Below are 20419 nucleotides of genomic sequence, written 5' to 3'. Positions count from 1 at the left end.
AGCTATCCGTTAAGGTGTGACCGCAGCTATAAGCTTTACGGTCACCATTAAGAATTGGTTGATGGATAAGATACATCTGTCTTAAATAACAAGAGACATGTCTCGCGGTCTTAGATCTTTAGATACCAGAATAGACGTCTGATATGTTACCGATTGTGTCCAATCCCCTATTGTAATATTTTGCCCTATTGTAATTTGTTAAGATGGTAATACTTGCATAGAAGGAGACCGTTTCCCTGTCGACACACCCGGTCTTGTTCCGTTTTTAGATCATGCGATTTCCCCATGGTTTTGATTCTACCTCATATTGTATATTCTAAATGGATTTGCGAGATTTGAACATGGGTAATCTTCTGTTGCATCTCATTCATATGTCCATCAATTTCGATTAAACATAATTAGAATTTGGAGCTCCTTGAAAGATACTCACTATTATATTAATGTATGAAATTCACCAACTGAAGAATAGATTTGATAGCTGGTTTAGAAATTTTTTTCATGGGATATAAAATATTTCAGGTTGTGATCATATGATGAGTTATGAAGAAAAATGTCTTATTTTTTATAGTTTAAAAGTAAATATGATGATAAACTTATTGAATATGAAAACTCCAGGAGAAAGCATATTTTGGGACATGTCACAATAAAAAGTCTTATCACTTCTTTTATTAATAAAAAAAAAAAAGTCATAAAATATAACAATGGAAATATAAAAAATGCACTTTGTACAAGACTAGTGTGTGATTCATTAACAATATACATACATAAAAACGTTATGCAGACAAATTAGTTATGCCAGTTAAATAATATTAAAAAATATACAAATGTCCTGTTTTAAATAATAAGTGTATGCCAGTTATTAAATATAATGCACTTTACAAAACCTCTAATAATCGTTCAAAGTCGATCACAAACACCTTGAAAACTCAATCACACACGCAAAAAGTGCTATCGACGTTTCCTGCATTCCCTGAACATTATGTGGTTGTTCCTTACATGGTATAACGATTTATAAATGAATTGTATTATATATTAGAGATTTAAAGACATCTGCCATGTTACATGTAACCATTTCACTGATGAAAGCAAACTCATTCATACGGCGCAGACATACATAATAATAATACAACAGAAGAGAGACACGGCAAGGCTTATCCCGAGGGGTGCCCGGTTCAACAATAAGAATAAAATTCGACTGTTATCTGATTCATTTTGAACCCCACCCCGACAATTATTGTACCAACATCGGAGTGACGATATGTAGTTATGAAACGTTTTTGTTTGCCTCGAAGGTGTCCGATAATAATTTTTTGACAAGAGAAATATTCAACCCTTCACTAATACCATTCCCTTGGGATGGAACACAATGCCTTAACATTAATAATTACATTCAATAATAATCAGAGAAAAAATAAAAATGATATAATCTACTAGTAGTGTAACTGTAAACTACATGAAACATCATTAACTAAGTTTAAATAAAACTTCCCTTGGATTTATTTCACACCACTGACCATTTACTAAAAGACTCCAATATTTTCTTAAGATTACAGCACTAAAGATTCATATGTGTATTTTAAGGTTTAACACCATGTCAGTTAATTTTCGCTTATTCGACCAAATTATAACTGCCCAAGATGACTCAAAACTGCAATTTCAATTTTTTTTTTATAATATTTAGATAATCCAAAAATTAACAAGCACATTATTAACCAAAGCCGAAGTTCTGTAAGAAGTAAAGTAAAGCTATAACATGTCATTTGTATACACATTAAATTATTTTGGCTACAGGCGTCCATTGATGCAAATTTAACAAAACATTTACACTCTTTCACCAGCTATCGGTACGGCAGAAACAATAGGAGCTATATTAACAACAATTGCTTGGCATACGTTTTCAGCAGATTGTGTCGGCTTTTTCCCTATCGAGTTGCAATAAATGGATTTTGAAACCGTGTACACCATATTTTGATCAGTATTTGCATCTGCCGTACCAATTGCCGATAATAGGGAGTGAAATTTGTAACATTGTCTTCCAAAGCAATATGAAGCTATGAAAAACATTTTAATTTGAATGAAATACGTATAATTGTTTATGATTTGTAAGGGAATATTACATATAGGCTCTTAAATATTCGAATACTAGTAGGTTTAACAACTTTCCGGTTTTGACAATGTGAGTAAAACTAAAAGTGGAAATCGGTTCTACCATAAAACTATCTTCCCTTGTAGTAAGGTATATGGTAGTCTAAATATTATATCGGATAAGATTCAGCGGCGTAGCCTCTTGAAAATAAATAGTAACATTCAGTTAATGTAGATATTCCCTAAAAACTTTACCACCGATGAACGTCGAGTACGTCAGTGATGATGTGATTTAAAACAAAAGAATACTAAACAGTATAAGGACAATATATTTAAAACAGTGTGTAAAATTGATAGACTCTCACATTTCTCAGATCTTTTTCTTACAAAACAAGTTCACACCGATAAGGAATGGTAAGCAGTCTGACTAAAGCCAGCCCCCTCCTACAAACGCAAGTGGAAAGTGGGGTATGGCTTAGTCAAACTGGTTTAAAAGCACCGTTTAACAAAAAGATATTTGCATTGATATTAACCCTCAGTACATATTCCCGGCATTCGGAATATTATACTCGATCACGAAAGAGTTCATTTGAATATTATTTCTTTGGATGTGGATCATTGACATCATAAGGAGGTGGTGACTCATGATATCCTGGAGGTGGTTCATGATATCCTGGTGGTGGCTCATGATATCCTGGTTGTGGATATCCCATGCCGTCTTCCGCCGGAGGTGCAGATGGAGAAACAGGCAATTGATTAGATTGTCCTTGTGGATATCCTGTATGTCCTCCTGGAAAGTATCCGGGTCCTGGGCCAGTCTGTCCAGGATACTGACCCCCTTGTGGATAATATCCTTGACTTGGACCAGGCTGTCCACCATATGGTCCTCCAGGCGGTGAACTCCACTGACCAAGATTATGGGCATTTGCACCAGGTTGACTGGTTACTACGGTGTTTGGTTGTTCATCGTCAAATGGTTTATTATCATGATAATATTCCTCTACAAAATGTACAAAAATAATATATAACGTCTTGTCTGATCTTGCAAAGTTTAAATAAAATCACACAATGGGGTCATTTTACTACCGCGCCAGGGTCCACTTGCGTAATGACATGACAATTTTATTTTAAGCAGTTCCCCTATTACTATTACAAACTGTAAAATAAGATTATTAGCTGTTTTGACATTATTTTGTTAATCTAGGATGAGATTTAGAACGTTATATACATGCAACACATTTATTTAATAATTTTAATTGACTACTTGTATGCACAGTACTTCAATATTGATTGATCACCTGCTTTATTACCGACTATTAGTGAAAATGTTTTTGTAAGAACTCGTGATCCTACATCCTGTCGATCCTGTTTTCTTATATTTTGGCATTGCACAAGGTCATGTGTTTCTTATACTGTTTATGGCGTCTATAACTAAATCCGTTGGATATGTACTGACTGATGAACATGATTTATTTATTAGTTGTAATTGTCTTTCAACTAGCTTTCAGTAACTGCGAATACTCTTATTTCGGTGCTTCGTATCTTTTGTTTTTATGTTGTACAGTAGTTGTTATGAATAAAAAAAATTAGGTTTTGGTTTAATCCTGACGAAAAAACTTTACAAGAGCTCACGCTGAATGCGATCACTGTTTTATACAATGTCAGTTTATAATTTACTTTCAAATATTCATTTATAGTTCACACTATATTTATTTTATCTCGAGCACTATGATCCTTACTTGCTTGAAGGTTTAACTTGCTTATATCATTAATACTACAAACTGTATGAATATCATTAAGATTATTCTAAGATATTGTGAAATAAAGAACAAGGATTTTAATAGTTTTTACATTTATACTCACTTGACATTCCAATGAAAGAAACTCCCCAAAAACAACTCCATACCCATCCAACAAAAAGTACTGGTGCGAGTATAATTTGTAAAAGTCCAAACAAAACACTAAGAAAGGAACTACAGAACTTGTCACAACACGTCATATCTTCATTTCTAGCACAACAACACACACAAAAACCAGCTATAATTGTACCTGAAATGATAAATAGTTACTACTTTAAGGGAGAAAATGTAAATTTTCTTTTCTAAATTATTCTAAAAATTTATTCTATGAACAGCAAAACCTTTCAATAAATACTGTGAATATGGATAAAAGGAGATGTGGGATAAACGTCAAAGAGAAAGCAACCCCAAAAAGGCAAACAAAAATATAAAAAGACAAGACATCTAGAAGTCAACATATGGTCTTCAACTTCAAGCACTTGTCTATACAATATGCCATGGTCAAAACCGTCCCGAGTCTACTAAAATTAACCGAAATTGACATGTCTATATAACTTACTGCAAACCATGTTTAGTTGACCTATTACTTCGGAGAGCCTTTTACTCCTTTTATAAGTCAACAAAAACATTGTTGTTCATTGAAGTGTAACACAAGGTCAATGTCAGGTGATTACTGTTAGACGGACATGATAGCTGACTTGTAACTCGTGGTAAGTATAGAAAATAGGACACTTACTCAAGTTATGACCTTACTGTAAATATATGTTAAATCATGACAATGATACCAAGGGGCACTAGCTGTCAAATTCATGTTCACCGATTTGACTCAAATTCTCATATTTGATTTATAACAATGTAAAACATTTATCCAAACTATTAAAAGTCTAAAATAAACAATTTACAGGGCACGAGATCGATACTATGTAGCTTCGTTTCGTGCGTATTTTAGTCTTACTCTAGTTGCCAACTAATTAACTATCGAGTTGACCTTCGGAGTCATCCGATGACCATATAAGCGATGTAAACATAAATATAGATATAAATAGATTAAGCGAACTCGTGCTATTGGATTTTTCTAGGTCTGTTTAATTTTATATTATTAAAAATATATGTTTATCATCGTTTTTACCTGTATAAGAATGATTATTTGTGGATCGAATCATTCAATCAAATGATTTACCTTTGTTTCACTTTCAATGTTGACATTCTTTTCCTGTAAATAACTTTACACGCACAATGCATGCTTTATCCATCTCTAGCCAAGGGGTTAAATTGAAGTTCACATGAATACGGATTCAATGAGGTCGAATTATTCACTTGCAAGTGAATAATTCATCATCAATGTTTCTTAGCTTATTTTGACAAAATTGAACCATACTGCATGGCTGCTAAAATCGAATAATTATTTTACTATTTCACTTTCATTAATGATTGAACAAAAAAAAACATATTTCAATTTTTTTATATTTCTCGTAGCTAGTGCCCCTTTAAGTGACATTTGACGAGAAATTCGGGTCGGTGTCTAACGCGAAAGTAACACATAAAAGGTTAAAACGAGGCGGTCAACATGGAATGAACAATAAAAAAAAATGTTAATGATCGTTAATAATTTGGATTCCTTCTCTGTTATTTAGAACTAAATTGTGAAAGGCACAAAGGGACGGTGCTAAATGGCAAGGTGGGTGATTTACATGGTTCTTGCATGTTAATAGTCGATACAAATGTGGTTTAGTTTCTCAGCATAAAGAAATGCACAAGTCAAATTAGTATGGCATATTGATGAAGTAATGGATGTGAGGGTTAAGACTGAGGCATGTTCAAATTGTCACTGACTTGTAACGCCTTAAATTTTTGTCTAAAATTTTGTCTTGTGTATATTTTACTATGCTCTTATAGGAAAATAAACATCTTCTTCTACAGTTTAAGTGTTGCCGATGTTTTTTCTCGAATTTTCTTGAGGTATTCGTATCCATTTGGGGATTATTTATATAAACCATGTGGGAAAATCATAAATAAGCATCAGTATACATATTCATACAAGACAAATACAGAGTCTGTACCTGTGTCGCTGCATGTTATTGATTGAGGTTGCATGCATGTATACTGAAGCACAACTGATCATTCCCTTTCAGTGAAGACAAGAACATGACGAGAATTTTCCTTCTACGATGAGTGTTGTAAAATTTCAAACTATCGGCAAACAGGAAGTGGCTGCACAGTGGATGTATAAATTGCTTACTCGCAATAACTCAACATTATCAAGATGCAGACAAAATAATAAATCATTCCCCTTCATAGAAGCCGAGAAAACTTTCAGACGGCCAGATGGACGGACGGACGGAGTCGAGCGGTTGCTATACCTGCTTTCACCTTTCGGCAACGCAGGTAATAAGAATGAATTAGAATACGAATATTTATTGTTCCAATTCAGGGCCCTTGATGGACAGCAGGACATTCACATAAACAAACATTACACTATGATTTGGTAACATATTTTCACATTTAAATGAAATATATTAATTGTTCATACAATTATAAACCTACATAAATTTCTTTATTCCAAATATATCATGTACATTTTATTCCAGACATGACCAGAACCAAAAAACAATTACAATATTAATCATTATGCTGTATACAAATTCACATTTCGTCTAACATCTAGACATTTAATAATATAATTCCCGAAATATTTTAGGACAGAAATTTTTTTATTAGTAAATAACCAAATAAATGTTACCTCATTTAAGAGATTTGAAAAGTTCTGAAAAATATTGTTTATCATATTGAAAAATATCTCTATCATCTTGTATGCTGGACAACTAATAATAAAATGTTCATTTCCAACCAAATTTACAATACATATTTACAAAGCCTTTGTTCTTTTTCTATATAATAAGTTTTGTATCTGTCTTTTTTTCTATGTTAAGATCATCATGATTATGGGTCTCTTAAAATTCCCATTTTACATGTGGCACTTCTCAACAGAAAATTGGTAAAGATAGATAAATTTCTATAGAAACACAAGTTTTTATATTGAAACAAGTATTTAATTTACCAGTTTTTTTCTGTTCTATTTGTGTTCCAAACGTGATAAAACTGATAAAAAATTTAAGCAATACATCTGAATTTTGAATATTCAGCCTTTTTTAAATGTAATGTATTTGTTGTGTACAAGTTATCATTTTGTACAAATTATAATGTGTACGATAAAAACGTAAAAATTATAATTTGTATTTTCATTTTGTACAAATTATAATTTGTATAAAAAGTGCCTGTACACATTATAATTTGTACAAAATAAGACTTAATTTCACTTATAACTTGTACAAAATTTTACATCGAATAAGTTTTCAAATCAAATGATAAACAAGAGGCTGCCAGAGTGACAGCCAACCGGATTTCCCTGCAGAGGTCGAACCCTGAACAGTTGAGCAAGTATGGACACAACATTTAAGCTTAAAACAGCTCTGAATTTGGATTGTGATTTAATATTCAAAATAGATTATTATCTAATTAATAATGAAAATGATATTTGCAAATCTGAACCCCCAAACAGGATCAAGTAAAAATTAAACATTAACACAGAAAACAAAAATAAAATACATATAACGACTGTGACATCTACCTTCATAACACACATGACTTAAAAAAAATAGTTATAAAGACATTTTTGACAACTAATGACTAAAATCAATCGAACAGAGCGATCATTGATAGACTAAAATCCATATACCATTTCTGTTCAAAGGGAAATAACTCAAACTTATTTCCATGAACCAGTGATGACTAAACAACAAAAATAGTTCTCTAAAATTAAATATGATTTAACCACTAAAACATTGTTAGAATCAGCATATCAAAGAACCTCAAGAATTCAATTTTTGATGAAATTAAAAAAAAGTTTAATTTAGGACCCTTTGGACCTCAATGTGGTATTATCTAATTAATAATGAAAATAAATACAGGTATAGATTCAGCATTTCAATGAACCCTATATATATTCAATTTATGTTGAAATCAACAACAGTTTAATTTTGGACCCCGATTTGGACCAACTTGAAAACTGGGCCCAAAATAAAAAAATCTAAATATATGTTTATTAATAGACAATATAAGCTTAGTTTTTAAAGGAGTTCACTTCATAAAAAAATATATATATATATAGCATTCAGAAAATATGTTTATACAGAATAACAAACAAACCTAACACAAAATTCTTCAAACAATTTACCAAAGAAAAGAAAAAAAAAAAATCCAAATACCATTTATCATTAATACAACGTCTTTTAAAAATCTATAAAACTTATCTGTAATTATCTTCAAAATGTCTAATAATGAACAGTAAATTTCTAACTATATTTATACTGTCCTACAGAGCTTATAATCATCAACACTTAGGAAACAGAAAATGTTCAAATAAATCTGTCACTCCAACTACATTTACCATATACTTTGTAATCTGATAACAGGTGAAATTATTTAAAAACGCTTAGTGTAATCAAACTTCATATATATAATTAACCATTTCTGTTCAAAGGAAAATAACTCAATCACATAATAAGTACCACTTTTGGCTACTGAAAAGGGCTACAACTCAACAACGAGAAAAGCTAAAATCGTGAAAATTGAACTTGACCTTCATCTAGTCACAGGAAACAGCATATCTAAATTTGAAAAAAAAAATTGTCAAAGCGTTTTCATGTTAATGAACGGACACTGTTTGGCAGCCGCCCGCCCGCCCGCCGTACATCCCCAAATCAATAACCGATTTTTCCTTCGAAAATCCGGTTAAAAATCATTTAATTTTAATTATGAATCAATATGAACACACTGATAACTCTATTTACACTACTATACAATAATATACAATGCTCTTATTTGTTGGAGCAGATGAGCGAATCATGACACCCCGAATTATACAATACATTCTGCTTTTTGCATTTACACTTGGAATTGTTACAACTGTCTTAACATTTGCAAGAGATGACCCTGTCCACCAGTTTTTGAATTTTTTTTTCACAGCTTCTCTCAGGGAAAGTTGTAAATCAGGAACTTATGTAACGGACAAAGAAGAGTCATTAATAAATTCTAGTTGGTTTCTACGTAAGACTCCTGATAAGTTACCAGCTATTGTCCCTACACGATAGCCAACATTTCTTACTTCCACAACAACACCTTATATATTCCTCGGATTGGTCGGTTCTCGATCCTACTGTGGAATTGGGATGATAACATTGTCTCCAACAGATAACTCGCTCAATTTTGTTTAGTATTTCTTATTAGAACATCGGCTTGGATTTGTTGGTCAGACAATGCGCGTTTTCTTGCACGAATGATTGGGGTTTCGAAATCCTCTGATTCAACTTCAATAGTTGTACTAGTTGATCCAGTTTCACTATCAGTCACATAATCGTTGGGTTCTCTTTCTGATTCTATCGATTGAACATCTGTGTTTTCATCCGTGCCATCAATTTCACTGTTCTCCTCTGAAACCTTTCCGAACACTTTCTCCAAATCTTCCGCAGTTACAAGATTTGACAAAAAGGTTTCTTGGGCAAATAAGATGAAGACAAACCTATCTTTGGTCAGAACCAAACAGAGCATGATAAGGCGACTGATCAATTACCCTGTGATATGATCGATTACTTTGTGATATGATCAATTATTCTGAAATTGTACAAAGCGCAAACCTTCAGACCACTGTCGTGTGTCATTATCATTCATCCATGTTATAAGCATTTCTTTGATGTCTGCGTTTGCTCGTTCCACAGAACCTTGACTTTGCAGATGGTTTGGTCGCCCATTAACTATTACTTATTTTGTCCATAACGATTTCAGTTCAGTGATTATATATGCAGTGAACTCCAGGCATGGGCCGAATTACATTGAAATGTAATGCATTACATTACATTCACTTGGACAAAAGGGGCATTATATTACAATTGCAATTACATGTATTTTGGAAAGTAATGCATTAAATTACAATTACTTTACTAAAGTAATGCATTATATTACACATTACATTTTATAAATGTTATTATCAAAAGAAACATATATACAGCATGTTATACTGCAATCTTGGTAAGTATTCTAAAAATAGGTATTATAAAAATCCCTTTCGTTGCCCAATTGACCAAATGACAACGGTCAAACAAATTTGATCAGCTTCCTGAAGGTTATCATACAATTTTTGACATACATCCCTGGCCTTAGTCTGTATCAATTTAGATGAGAGATGTATTGGAATTTGAAATTTGAAATTTTGGGTTAAGATTTTCTATAAAGAATTTAAACTTTTGACTTTCAACAGTTGAAAATGAGAGTTAATCACTTCTAGCAATATACTCGAAAAGTGAATCTAAAGTTTTGTTTTGCTTTGGGTCATTTAATTGCTATTTCTGAATACCAGATTTACAAAGTTTGCCAAGTTTGATTGTTCTTCTCGGTCAGGCTTTTGTGTTTCGAAGTAGTACACCTCTGTGTTTTCTCAAAAAAAGAAATAACAGAAATGTTGTAAGGAATTTATTCTACCATTATGTTTTTTTATTATATTGTTAACTTATTCTCGATGATAATTAATTACTTTAAAATCACAAATTCACTTGTCAAAAGAAAGGAATTGATTGCTATAATAAAATGCTCCGCAGGGCGCAGCTTGATACGACCGCAGAGGTCGAACCCTGAACAGTTGGGGCAAGTATGGACACAACATTCAAGCTTGATACAGCTTTGCATTTGGATTGTGATTAAATATTTGACACAGCATAGGTTTCTGACACAGAATGAATGTGGTCTAAGAACTTTAAAAAATTTTAAATTGGACATTCACCTATTATGGTCCAATATCCAAAATCTAAATACATGGTTAGATTCAGCATATCAAAGAACCCCAAGAATTCAATTTTTGATGAAATCAAACAAAGTTTAATTTTGGACCCTTTTGACCTCAATGTGGACAAAGCTGATAACGGGGCCCAAAAATCAAAAATCTAAATACATGGTTAGATTCAGCATATCAAAGAACCCCATATATTCAATTTTTGTTGAAATCAAACAAAGTTTAATTTTGGACCCCGATTTGGACCAACTTAAAAACCGGGCCCATAATCAAAAATTCGTAAGGGTTCCGCGGAACCCAGTGTCTCGCCTACTTTTACTGTTAATCGCAGGCTCAACAAAAATGTGGAAAAAAATAAATAAGAATATTCCTCTCTATACTATCTTTTGATTGTAAGTAGCTTCTGTCCAAGTTTGGTAAAAATCCAGGATAATTTATGAATCTAATAAATGTTTTAAATACTTAAACTGCAGACTGTATGTAATGTTGACTGGAAGAAAAACTAAGTCCATTTATAAGTAAAATACGGAAAAAATGGAACAAAATTTTATCAAAATTTCCTTCTAGATACTAGCTTTTGATCATAAACAAGCTTCTGTCCAAGTGTGGTACAAATCCAGGATAGTTTAAGAAAGTTGTTAAAATTTTAAAAACTTTAACCACAGAGTGAATGTAATGTTAACTGGCAGAAAAACTAAGTCCATTTATAAGTAAAATACGGAAAAAATGGAATTTTTTTTTTACAAAATTTACTTCTGGATACTATCTTATGATCATAAACAAGCTTCTTTCCAAGTTTGGTAGAAATCCAGGATAGTTTAAGAAAGTTATTAAAATTTTAAAAACTTTAACCACAGAGTGAATGTAATGTTTCCTGGCAGAAAAACTAAGTCCATTTATAAGTAAAATACGGAAAAAATGGATTTTTTTTTTTACAAAATTTACTTCTGGATACTATCTTATGATCATAAACAAGCTTCTTTCCAAGTTTGGTAGAAATCCAGGATAGTTTAAGAAAGTTATTAAAATTTCAAAAACTTTAACCACAGAGTGAATGTAATGTTTCCTGGCAGAAAAACTAAGTCCATTTATAAGTAAAATACGGAAAAAATGGAATTTTTTTTTTACAAAATTTACTTTTGAATATAATATTATGAACATAAACAAGCTTCTGTCCAAGTTTGGTAGAAATCCAGGATAGTTTAAGAAAGTTATTAAAATTTCAAAAACTTTAACCACAGAGTGAATATTTGTGGACGCCGCCGACGACAACGACGACGACGACGACGACGCCGACGGAATGTAGGATCGCTATGTCTCGCTTTTTCGACAAAAGTCGAAGGCTCGACAAAAATCTAAATACATGTTTAGATTCAGCATATCAAAGAACCCTAAGAATTCAATTTTTGTTAAAATCAAACTAAGTTTAATTTTGGACCCTTTGGACCTTAATGTAGACCAATATGAAAACAGAACCAAAAATTAAGAATCTAAATACACGGTTAGATTCAGCATATCAAAGAACCCCAAGAATTCAATTTTTGATGAAATCAAACAAAGTTTAATTTTGGACCCTTTTGACCTCAATTTGGACAAAGCTGATAAAGGGGCCCAAAAATCAAAAATCTAAATACATGGTTAGATTCAGCATATCAAAGAACCCGATATATTCAATTTTTGTTGAAATCAAACAAAGTTTAATTTTGGACCCCGATTTGGACCAACTTGAAAACTGGGCCCATAATCAAAAATCTAAATACATGTTTAGATTCAGCATATCAAAGAACCCTAAGAATTCAATTTTTGTTAAAATCAAACTAAGTTTAATTTTGGACCCTTTGGACCTTAATGTAGACCAATTTGAAAACAGAACCAAAAATTAAGAATCTAAATACACGGTTAGATTCGGCATATCAAAGAACCCCAATAATTCAATTTTTGATGAAATCAAACAAAGTTTAATTTTGGACCCTTTGGACCTCAATGTGGACCAATTTAAAAACGGGGCCCAAAATCCAAAAACTAAATACACGGTTAGATTCAGAATATTAAAGAACCCCAAGAATTCAAGAATAAAACCCCATTGAAATTGGTCAAGAAATAAGCAATTTATAAGAAGTATCTTCTTTTGCACAATACTGTGCAATTAAATATTTCTTGCTATTGTGCAATACTGTACAATTGACAATTTCTTGCTATTGCGCAATATTGTGCTATTGGATATTTCTTGCTACTGTGCAATTGAAGATTTCTTGCTATTGCGCAATACTGTGCAATTGAATATTTCTTGCTATTGTGCAATACTGTGCAATTGAAAATTTCTTGCTATTGCACAATACTAATTATATAATAATTTACACATCCTGTTTGGTGTGTATCTCCTACCATATCATTATTATTTGCTTTTAAATATAAATCAGAAATAAACAACATAAAATGGAAAATTTTAAAAGAAAAAAAAAGGAAAAAAAGAAAAAAAAGGATACCCCCCCCCCCCCCCAAATTTTTTGAACCCCCTTATGATTCATCACCCCCAAACTCAATCCCAGCCTTCCCTTTGTGGTATGGTACCTTGCAGTACAATTTCAGAGAGATCCATACACTTGAACACAAGTAATTGTCTGGAAACTAGAAAAATGTGTTTTTTGGCCCCTTTTTGGCCCCAAATTCCTAAACGTTTAGGGAAATTACCCCCAAACTCAAACCCAGCTTTGCCTTTGTGATATGGAACCTTGTAGTACAATTTCAGAAAGATCCATACACTTACACACAAGTTATTGTCCTGAAACTAGAAAAAATGCTTGTTTTTTGCCCCTTTTTGGCCCCTAATTCCTAAAATATTGAGGCAATTACCCCCATCATCAATCCCAGCCTTCCCTATGTGGTATGGTACCTTGCAGTACAATTTCAGAGAGATCCATACACTTGAACACAAGTTATTGTCTGGAAACTAGAAAAATGCTTATTTTTGGCCCCTTTTTGGCCCCCAATTCCTAAAAGGTTTCGGCAATTACCCCAAAACTCAATTCCAGCTTTCCCTTTGTGATATGGAACCTTGTAGTACAATTTCAGAAAGATCCATAGACTTACACACAAGTTATTGTCATGAAACTAGAAAAATGCTTGTTTTTTGCCCCTTTTTTGGCCCCTAATTCCTAAAATTTTGAGGCAATTACCCCCAAAATCAATCCCAGCATTCCTTTTGTGATATGGAACCTTGTGGTACAATGTCAGAGAGATCCATACACTAACACACAAGTTATGTCTGGAAGTTACAAAAATGCTTATTTTTGGCCCCTTTTTGGCCCCTAATTCCTTTACTGTTTGTACCATAACCCCAAAAATCAATCCCAACCTTTCTTTTGTGGTATTGAACCTTGTGGTAAAATTTCATAGAGATCCATTCACTTAAACTAAAGTTAGAGTGCGAAAACCAATGTGTCTTCGGACGACGCCGGACGACGCCAGACGACGACGACGACGACGACGACGACGACGCCAACGTCATACCAATATACGACCACAAAAATTTTTTTGCGGTCGTATAAAAACTAATTAGTTGTTTTTGTCAGGTGTACAATTACATGTAAAGCAAAAAAATTTAGCATTACACATTACATGCGTTACTTGGGGAAATGTAATGCATTACAGGGCATTACAATTACAAATTAGCATTACCCCATGCCTGGTGAACTCTCTCTCATTATCGCTTTGGAGGATATGTGGTGCACCAAATAGAAGAAAATTGTCAAGTACTTAATTGATCAGCAACTCCAGCAGCTCTCTTAGATTTCAGAGCTCTAAGAACACTAAATTTGGTCAGGTGATCTTGATAGTGCATTATCCACTTAAATTCATTGTCGGGGACAGATTGAAGGTCTACAAGGTCAACCTGCTCTCTACAGTTGAAGTCAGCAGAAATTATAGGTTTAACAACAAGTTTTGATATTTCAGTACGTTTTCGTTTCAGGATACACTGTTCACAGTTGGTTGTAAATATGCGTATTGCTTCTCGGCTAACCTGCAGTTCAGAAGAACAAGCCAAAGGCTGGTATTTCTGTACAAAGTGGTTGAGGGTTTGGTCCCAGCTATCAAACCTGACGAATTTTTGGTAAAGAGCAAAACCAAAAGGATTATCAAACCGAAACGCTTTGTAGACTTTGAAAGTACTAACATAGTAAACAACTCGGTTAAGAACAATTCAAAGGCAATTGAACAAACAAACTGCAAAACTGAGCAATTTAAGAACTCATTCTTCGTTAAGACCGTGATTCATTGGAACCAACTGGAAGAAGACATAGTGTGCGCCAAGTCAGTTGAGAGCTTCAAAACAGCTCTCTAACACCGTCAATAGGCGCTCTCTCTCCCGTCGAGTTAAAGCCAGAATTGGTACCTTCGACGTAACGATACAGATACAGAAACGTTTGCAAAATACTTTTTGAGTTCTTTGTTATTTTTATGCAATTTTTCCTTAGTATAAAGATGGTTGTGCTTTGATGTGTTATTCTAAGCAAATTGCTGATTTAAAATGTTGATCAACAATACTGGCCATTTTATTGAACACTATAACTTTATCTATTGCAAATGACCATTCGAAAGACCAGAGAACAGGAGTTCAATTTTAACCTCAATGCAATATAAATGAATCAATATGACTTTAAAAATTGCATTGGTTTTACATGAATGGGCTCGGTTGTCTTTCTTAAAAAGTTAAATTCCTAAAAATCTTTAACAATTTTGTTGTTTTAAAGTTTTAAATCTCACATTGATAAATATGCGGTAAATTGTTTAAAGTTCATATTTTCCCATTTATTTGTCTGCTAAGCATATTGAAAAAAAATATCTATATTAATTACTGTAAAAAATGATCTATATTAATTACTGTAAATAAAATGCTCCGCTTGGCGCAGCTTGATACGACCGCAGAGGTCGAACCCTGAACAGTTGGGGCAAGTATAGACACAACATTCAAGCTTGATACAGCACTGAATTCGGATTGTGATTAAATATTTGACACAGCACAGGTTTCTAACACAGAATAAATGTGGTCTAAGAACTTAAAATTTTTTAATTTACCTATTCAAACCATATCATTATTATTTGCTTTTATATATAAATCAGAAATAACCAATTCAAAATGGAAAATTTTAAAGAAAAAAAAATCCCCCCCCCCCCAATTTTTTGAACCCCCTTATGACTCATCACCCCCAAACTCAATCCCAGCCTTCCCTTTGTGGTATGGTACCTGCAGTACAATTTCAGAGAGATTCATACACTTGAACACAAGTTATTGTCTGGAAACTAGAAAAATGCTTGTTTTTGGCCCCTTTTTGGCCCCAAATTCCTAAACGTTTAAGACAATTACCCCCAAACTCAAACCCAGCTTTCCCTTTGTGATATGGAACCTTGTAGTACACTTTCATAAAGATCCATACACTTACACACAAGTTATTGTCCTAAAACAAGAAAAATGCTTGTTTTTTGCCCCTTTTTTGGCCCCTAATTCCTAAAATTTTGAAGCAATTACCCCCAAAATCAATCACAGCCTTCAATTTGTGGTATGGTACCTTGCAGTACAATTTCAGAGAGGTCCATACAACTTGAACACAAGTTATTGTCTGGAAACTAGAAAAATGCTTATTTTTGGCCCCTTTTTGGCCCCTCATTCCTAAACGTTTCAGACAATTACCCCCAAACTCAATTCCCTTTATGAAATGGAACTTTGTAGTACAATTTCAGAAAGATCCATACACTTACACACAAGTTATTGTCATTAAACTAGAAAAATGCTTGTTTTTTGCCCCTTTTTTGGCCCCTAATTCCTAATATTTTGAGGCAATTACCCCCAAAATCAATCCCAGCATTCCCTGTGTGATATGTAACCTTGTTGTACAATGTCAGAGAGATTCATACACTAGCACACAAGTTATGTCTGGAAGTTACAAAAATGCTTATTTTTAGCCCCTTTTTGGCCCCCTTATTCCTTAACTGTTTAGAGTGTTTAGAGTGCGAAAACCAATGTGTCTTCGGACGACGACGCCAATGTCATACCAATATACGACCGCAAAAAATTTTTGCGGTCGTATAAAAGTTATCTATATTAAGTACTGTTGTACAAGTTATAAGTGAAATTAAGTTTTTTGTACAAATTATAATGTGTACAAGAACTTTTTAAACAAATTATAATTTGTACGTTTTTATTGTACACATTATAATTTGTACAAAATAATAACTTGTACACAACATATATATATATATAGATGAATACCAGCATTCTATATTACTATTAAACATATTTTGTTAAAAATATAGGAGGTATCAGACAGTAAGCCTTGTTCCATATTTTTATATTCTAAACCAATATTTCAGTGGAATATTTTAGCAAAGATAATACAACTGAAAAATATAAGGAGATTCTACCAAGCTCTTCTAGAACAGCTTTATAGTTAGAGGACTTTTTATTTACACCTTATCATTTCAAACCTAGAATTGTATTTATCTAAAAAATAATTGATATACCGGGTAAATGTTTTGTAATAAATATTCAAAATTATTTAGACTATTGACATCTCTATTCATATATACGTGACCTATAGGCCTTTAGTTGCTCATATCCAGATATATATAAGTCATTTGGACTCTCACTTTAATAATACATGTATACCTCACACTACTAATGATAGTGAATGAAATTCCACATGCACGATACGTTCAATTTTACTATAAATGTGCATATGCAATGCGTGTTGACACTTTCACATAAAATATGAATCAGAATGACATAATTTGTATTACTCACCTATACCTGGAACTAGAAAATTTAATATACAACATATTACTGCCAGGGGCATGGGCATTGCCGGAATATATTTCCTGTCTTTCTTAGCCCTAGCCCTGGGCCTGCAACCACTACCTTCTCCTAGTCCCATTTTCTTTCCTTGTTTTGTTTACTTCTGTGTATGTGTATTGAATACACTAATACACTAACATGTAAAAATTGATCACGCTTTATTGATTTGGTTATTTTTAGTAACAGGTAACTTACATTTTTTTAAAGTTAAAACTAGCGGGAAATATGAACAACTCAACAAAAATATTTATATTAGGATAAAAAATTTGTACTGCCTATTTATTTTTCCCTCTATTCGGTCCTGTCTTTTTATTTTTCACTCTATAAGGTCCTACCTTTTTTTTTAGTTTTTCCTGACTTTTTTTTTTACATAAATTGTCATCCTGCCTTTTTTTTTGCAAATAATCTCATCCTGCCTTTTTTTTTACTCAAAACTCCTGTCCTGCCTATTTTTTTCAAATTTCATCCTAGCCCCCCCCCCCCCCCCCCCTTTAAATTTGGTGTATATCAAGTTCAATGTCCTGATCATTTATAAGTATTTTGAGTTATAAAAATATCCTCCTCGTCATCATCAATGTTATTTACTAGATTGACTCAGAATAATTAAACTGGTTCCTTGAAAATTATTTTAATTTTAACCCATTTATTTATGTAAACAATAAACAGGTCTAATATAAACAAAACATCGATATCAAGATCGACGCTTTCACACTATTTACATCCAATATTCTCTAGTGAAAAACAGTTACCCGGAATAAATACACGGCGGAATGAAAGTACGCTTACAGGTACACAACTCTTCCTGCATATATATTGATGCATTTTATTAGGTAGACTTCATTTTCATACAGTCTTGGGAACAGTTATTTTTCTAGTTATTAATGCCAGCCCAGGAAAGGCTCTAAATATTCATTTCCAAAATCCTCCTGCTCCGGCTTCTCAGATCAAATGAATGGGTAACCCCTTAGCATTGATAAGACTATGTAACTTCAAGGCGGAATTCAACACGAAATTGTTTCTATTTTCATTTTATGTCAATTAAGCTAAAATAAAGGCATTCAACAGAATAGCAAATATTCCAGTTACTATACACCCATAGACACTGTCTTCTACGGCGTAACCTCTAGTAGCAACGGGGAATGGAATAGTCATATTGATAATATATCAACGACTTGATGGTTTATACAAATGTTGTACTAAATGGTGTTTATAGAGGTCAATCTATCTAAAACCAAAGTTACGACTTGATGGTTTATCCAAATTTTAATGGTGTTTATAGAGGTCAATCTATCTAAAACCAAAGTTATTATATTTAATAAACCTTGTAAACTTTTAAAAGAATATTTCTATTTCGAGGAAGATACTATAGAATGTCTTAACAGTTATAAGTATTTAGGTTTAAAATTTATATCTAGTGGACTTTTTAAGCAAGGAAAGGAAGAATTATACAAAAAATCACTAAAAGCTGTAACAGTATTCAAATTGCAAAGATCTTTATCATCTTCCAATCCAAGTATTTCTACTCTATACATATATATGACCGTACAATAAAACCTATTTTAATGTATGGCAGTGAAATTACAGGTATGTTTAAAAATAGCTCTGCAGCATGCCAGAAAGAAAGTGAATATTTAGTACAGCACATTTATATTAATGATTTTTTTAGATAAATCCAATTCAAGATATATGAAGTATATTTTAGGTGTAAACAAAAAGTCTTCTAACTTAGCTGTGTTAGGAGAACTTGGTAGATTCCCTTTATATTTTTCAGTTGTATTATCAATGTTGAAATACAGGTTTATAATAAAAAAAATATGAAAAGTAGTTTACTGTATGACACCTATATGTGTTACAAAAACATGGTTACTAATAATATTGAATGCTGGTATTCATCCATAAATTACATTTTTAAAAAGCTGAATATTCAAAATTTGGAGGTAAAGCTAAACTTTTTTATCAAGTCAGTTAAGCAAAAACTTTGTAATAGTTTTGTAAAAATTTGGAACACAAAAAGAACAGATAAAAAAAGTAGTAAATTAGATACTTATTTCAAACTAAAAACTTGTTTTTTATAAAGAAATTTATCTATCTTCAAACAATTTTCAATTGAGAAGTGTCATATGTAAAATCAGAATCAGTGCCCATAATCTCAAAATAGAAAGAGACAGGTATAAAACTTTACATATAGAAAGAGATCAAAGGCTTTGTAAGAAATGTACCCTTAATTTGGTTGAAGATGAACAACATTTTATTACTAGTTGTCCAGCATACAAAGTTGATAGGGAGATATTTTCAAGAAGATAAACAGTATTTGTCCTAATTTTTCATATCGCTCAAATGAGGCAAAATTTGTTTGGTTATTTACTAATGAAAACTTGTCTGTCTTAAAATATTTAGGGAAATATCTAGATGTTAGACGAATGTAAGTTAATATACATAATGACGATGATTATTGTAATGATTTTATGGTTCTGGTCGTGCCTGGAATTAAATGTACATGATTTATATAAAATGAATATATATATGTAGCTCTGTCATGATAACATCTAAGTGAACTTTTAATATTTCATTTCAATGTAAAAAATGTTTTTCTGTTACAAATCACAATGTATTGTTTTGTGTGTATACATGTCATGCTGCACATCAAGGGCCCTTGATTGGATTAATAAATATTCTTATATCACGTATCAAGGAGAAAGAGAGAAATTATACTTCGAGAAGACCAATACTTGAAAAAGGTCAGTGGACTTGAGGATAATTGTGGTCTGGAACAGTCAGTGCGACTTAACTAGGACTTCGTTACCATAAATTACTTAAAACATTTACTAAATTCTTTCATAGATA

General features: G+C 32.4%; 1 protein-coding gene across 1 annotated transcript; it reads right to left on the bottom strand.

The window, feature by feature from the left end:
• Positions 1-651: 651 nt before the first annotated feature.
• On the bottom strand, positions 652-18053 carry LOC127731986 (protein SPEC3-like). Its single transcript, XM_052240991.1, has 3 exons — positions 17525-18053; positions 3949-4134; positions 652-3085 (listed from the first exon to the last, which is right to left on the bottom strand). Exons 1-3 carry the CDS (start codon positions 17652-17654, stop codon positions 2682-2684), a joined length of 720 nt encoding a protein of 239 aa, XP_052096951.1. The 5' UTR covers positions 17655-18053; the 3' UTR covers positions 652-2681.
• Between the last annotated feature and the right edge of the window lie 2366 nt (positions 18054-20419).

Source organism: Mytilus californianus, unplaced genomic scaffold (genome assembly GCF_021869535.1).
Source record: "Mytilus californianus isolate M0D057914Y unplaced genomic scaffold, xbMytCali1.0.p SCAF_1, whole genome shotgun sequence".
In the NCBI taxonomy this organism is placed as follows: domain Eukaryota; kingdom Metazoa; phylum Mollusca; class Bivalvia; order Mytilida; family Mytilidae; genus Mytilus; species Mytilus californianus.
Note: the sequence above shows the minus strand (reverse complement) of the source record. Positions and strands in the feature narration are given on the sequence as shown.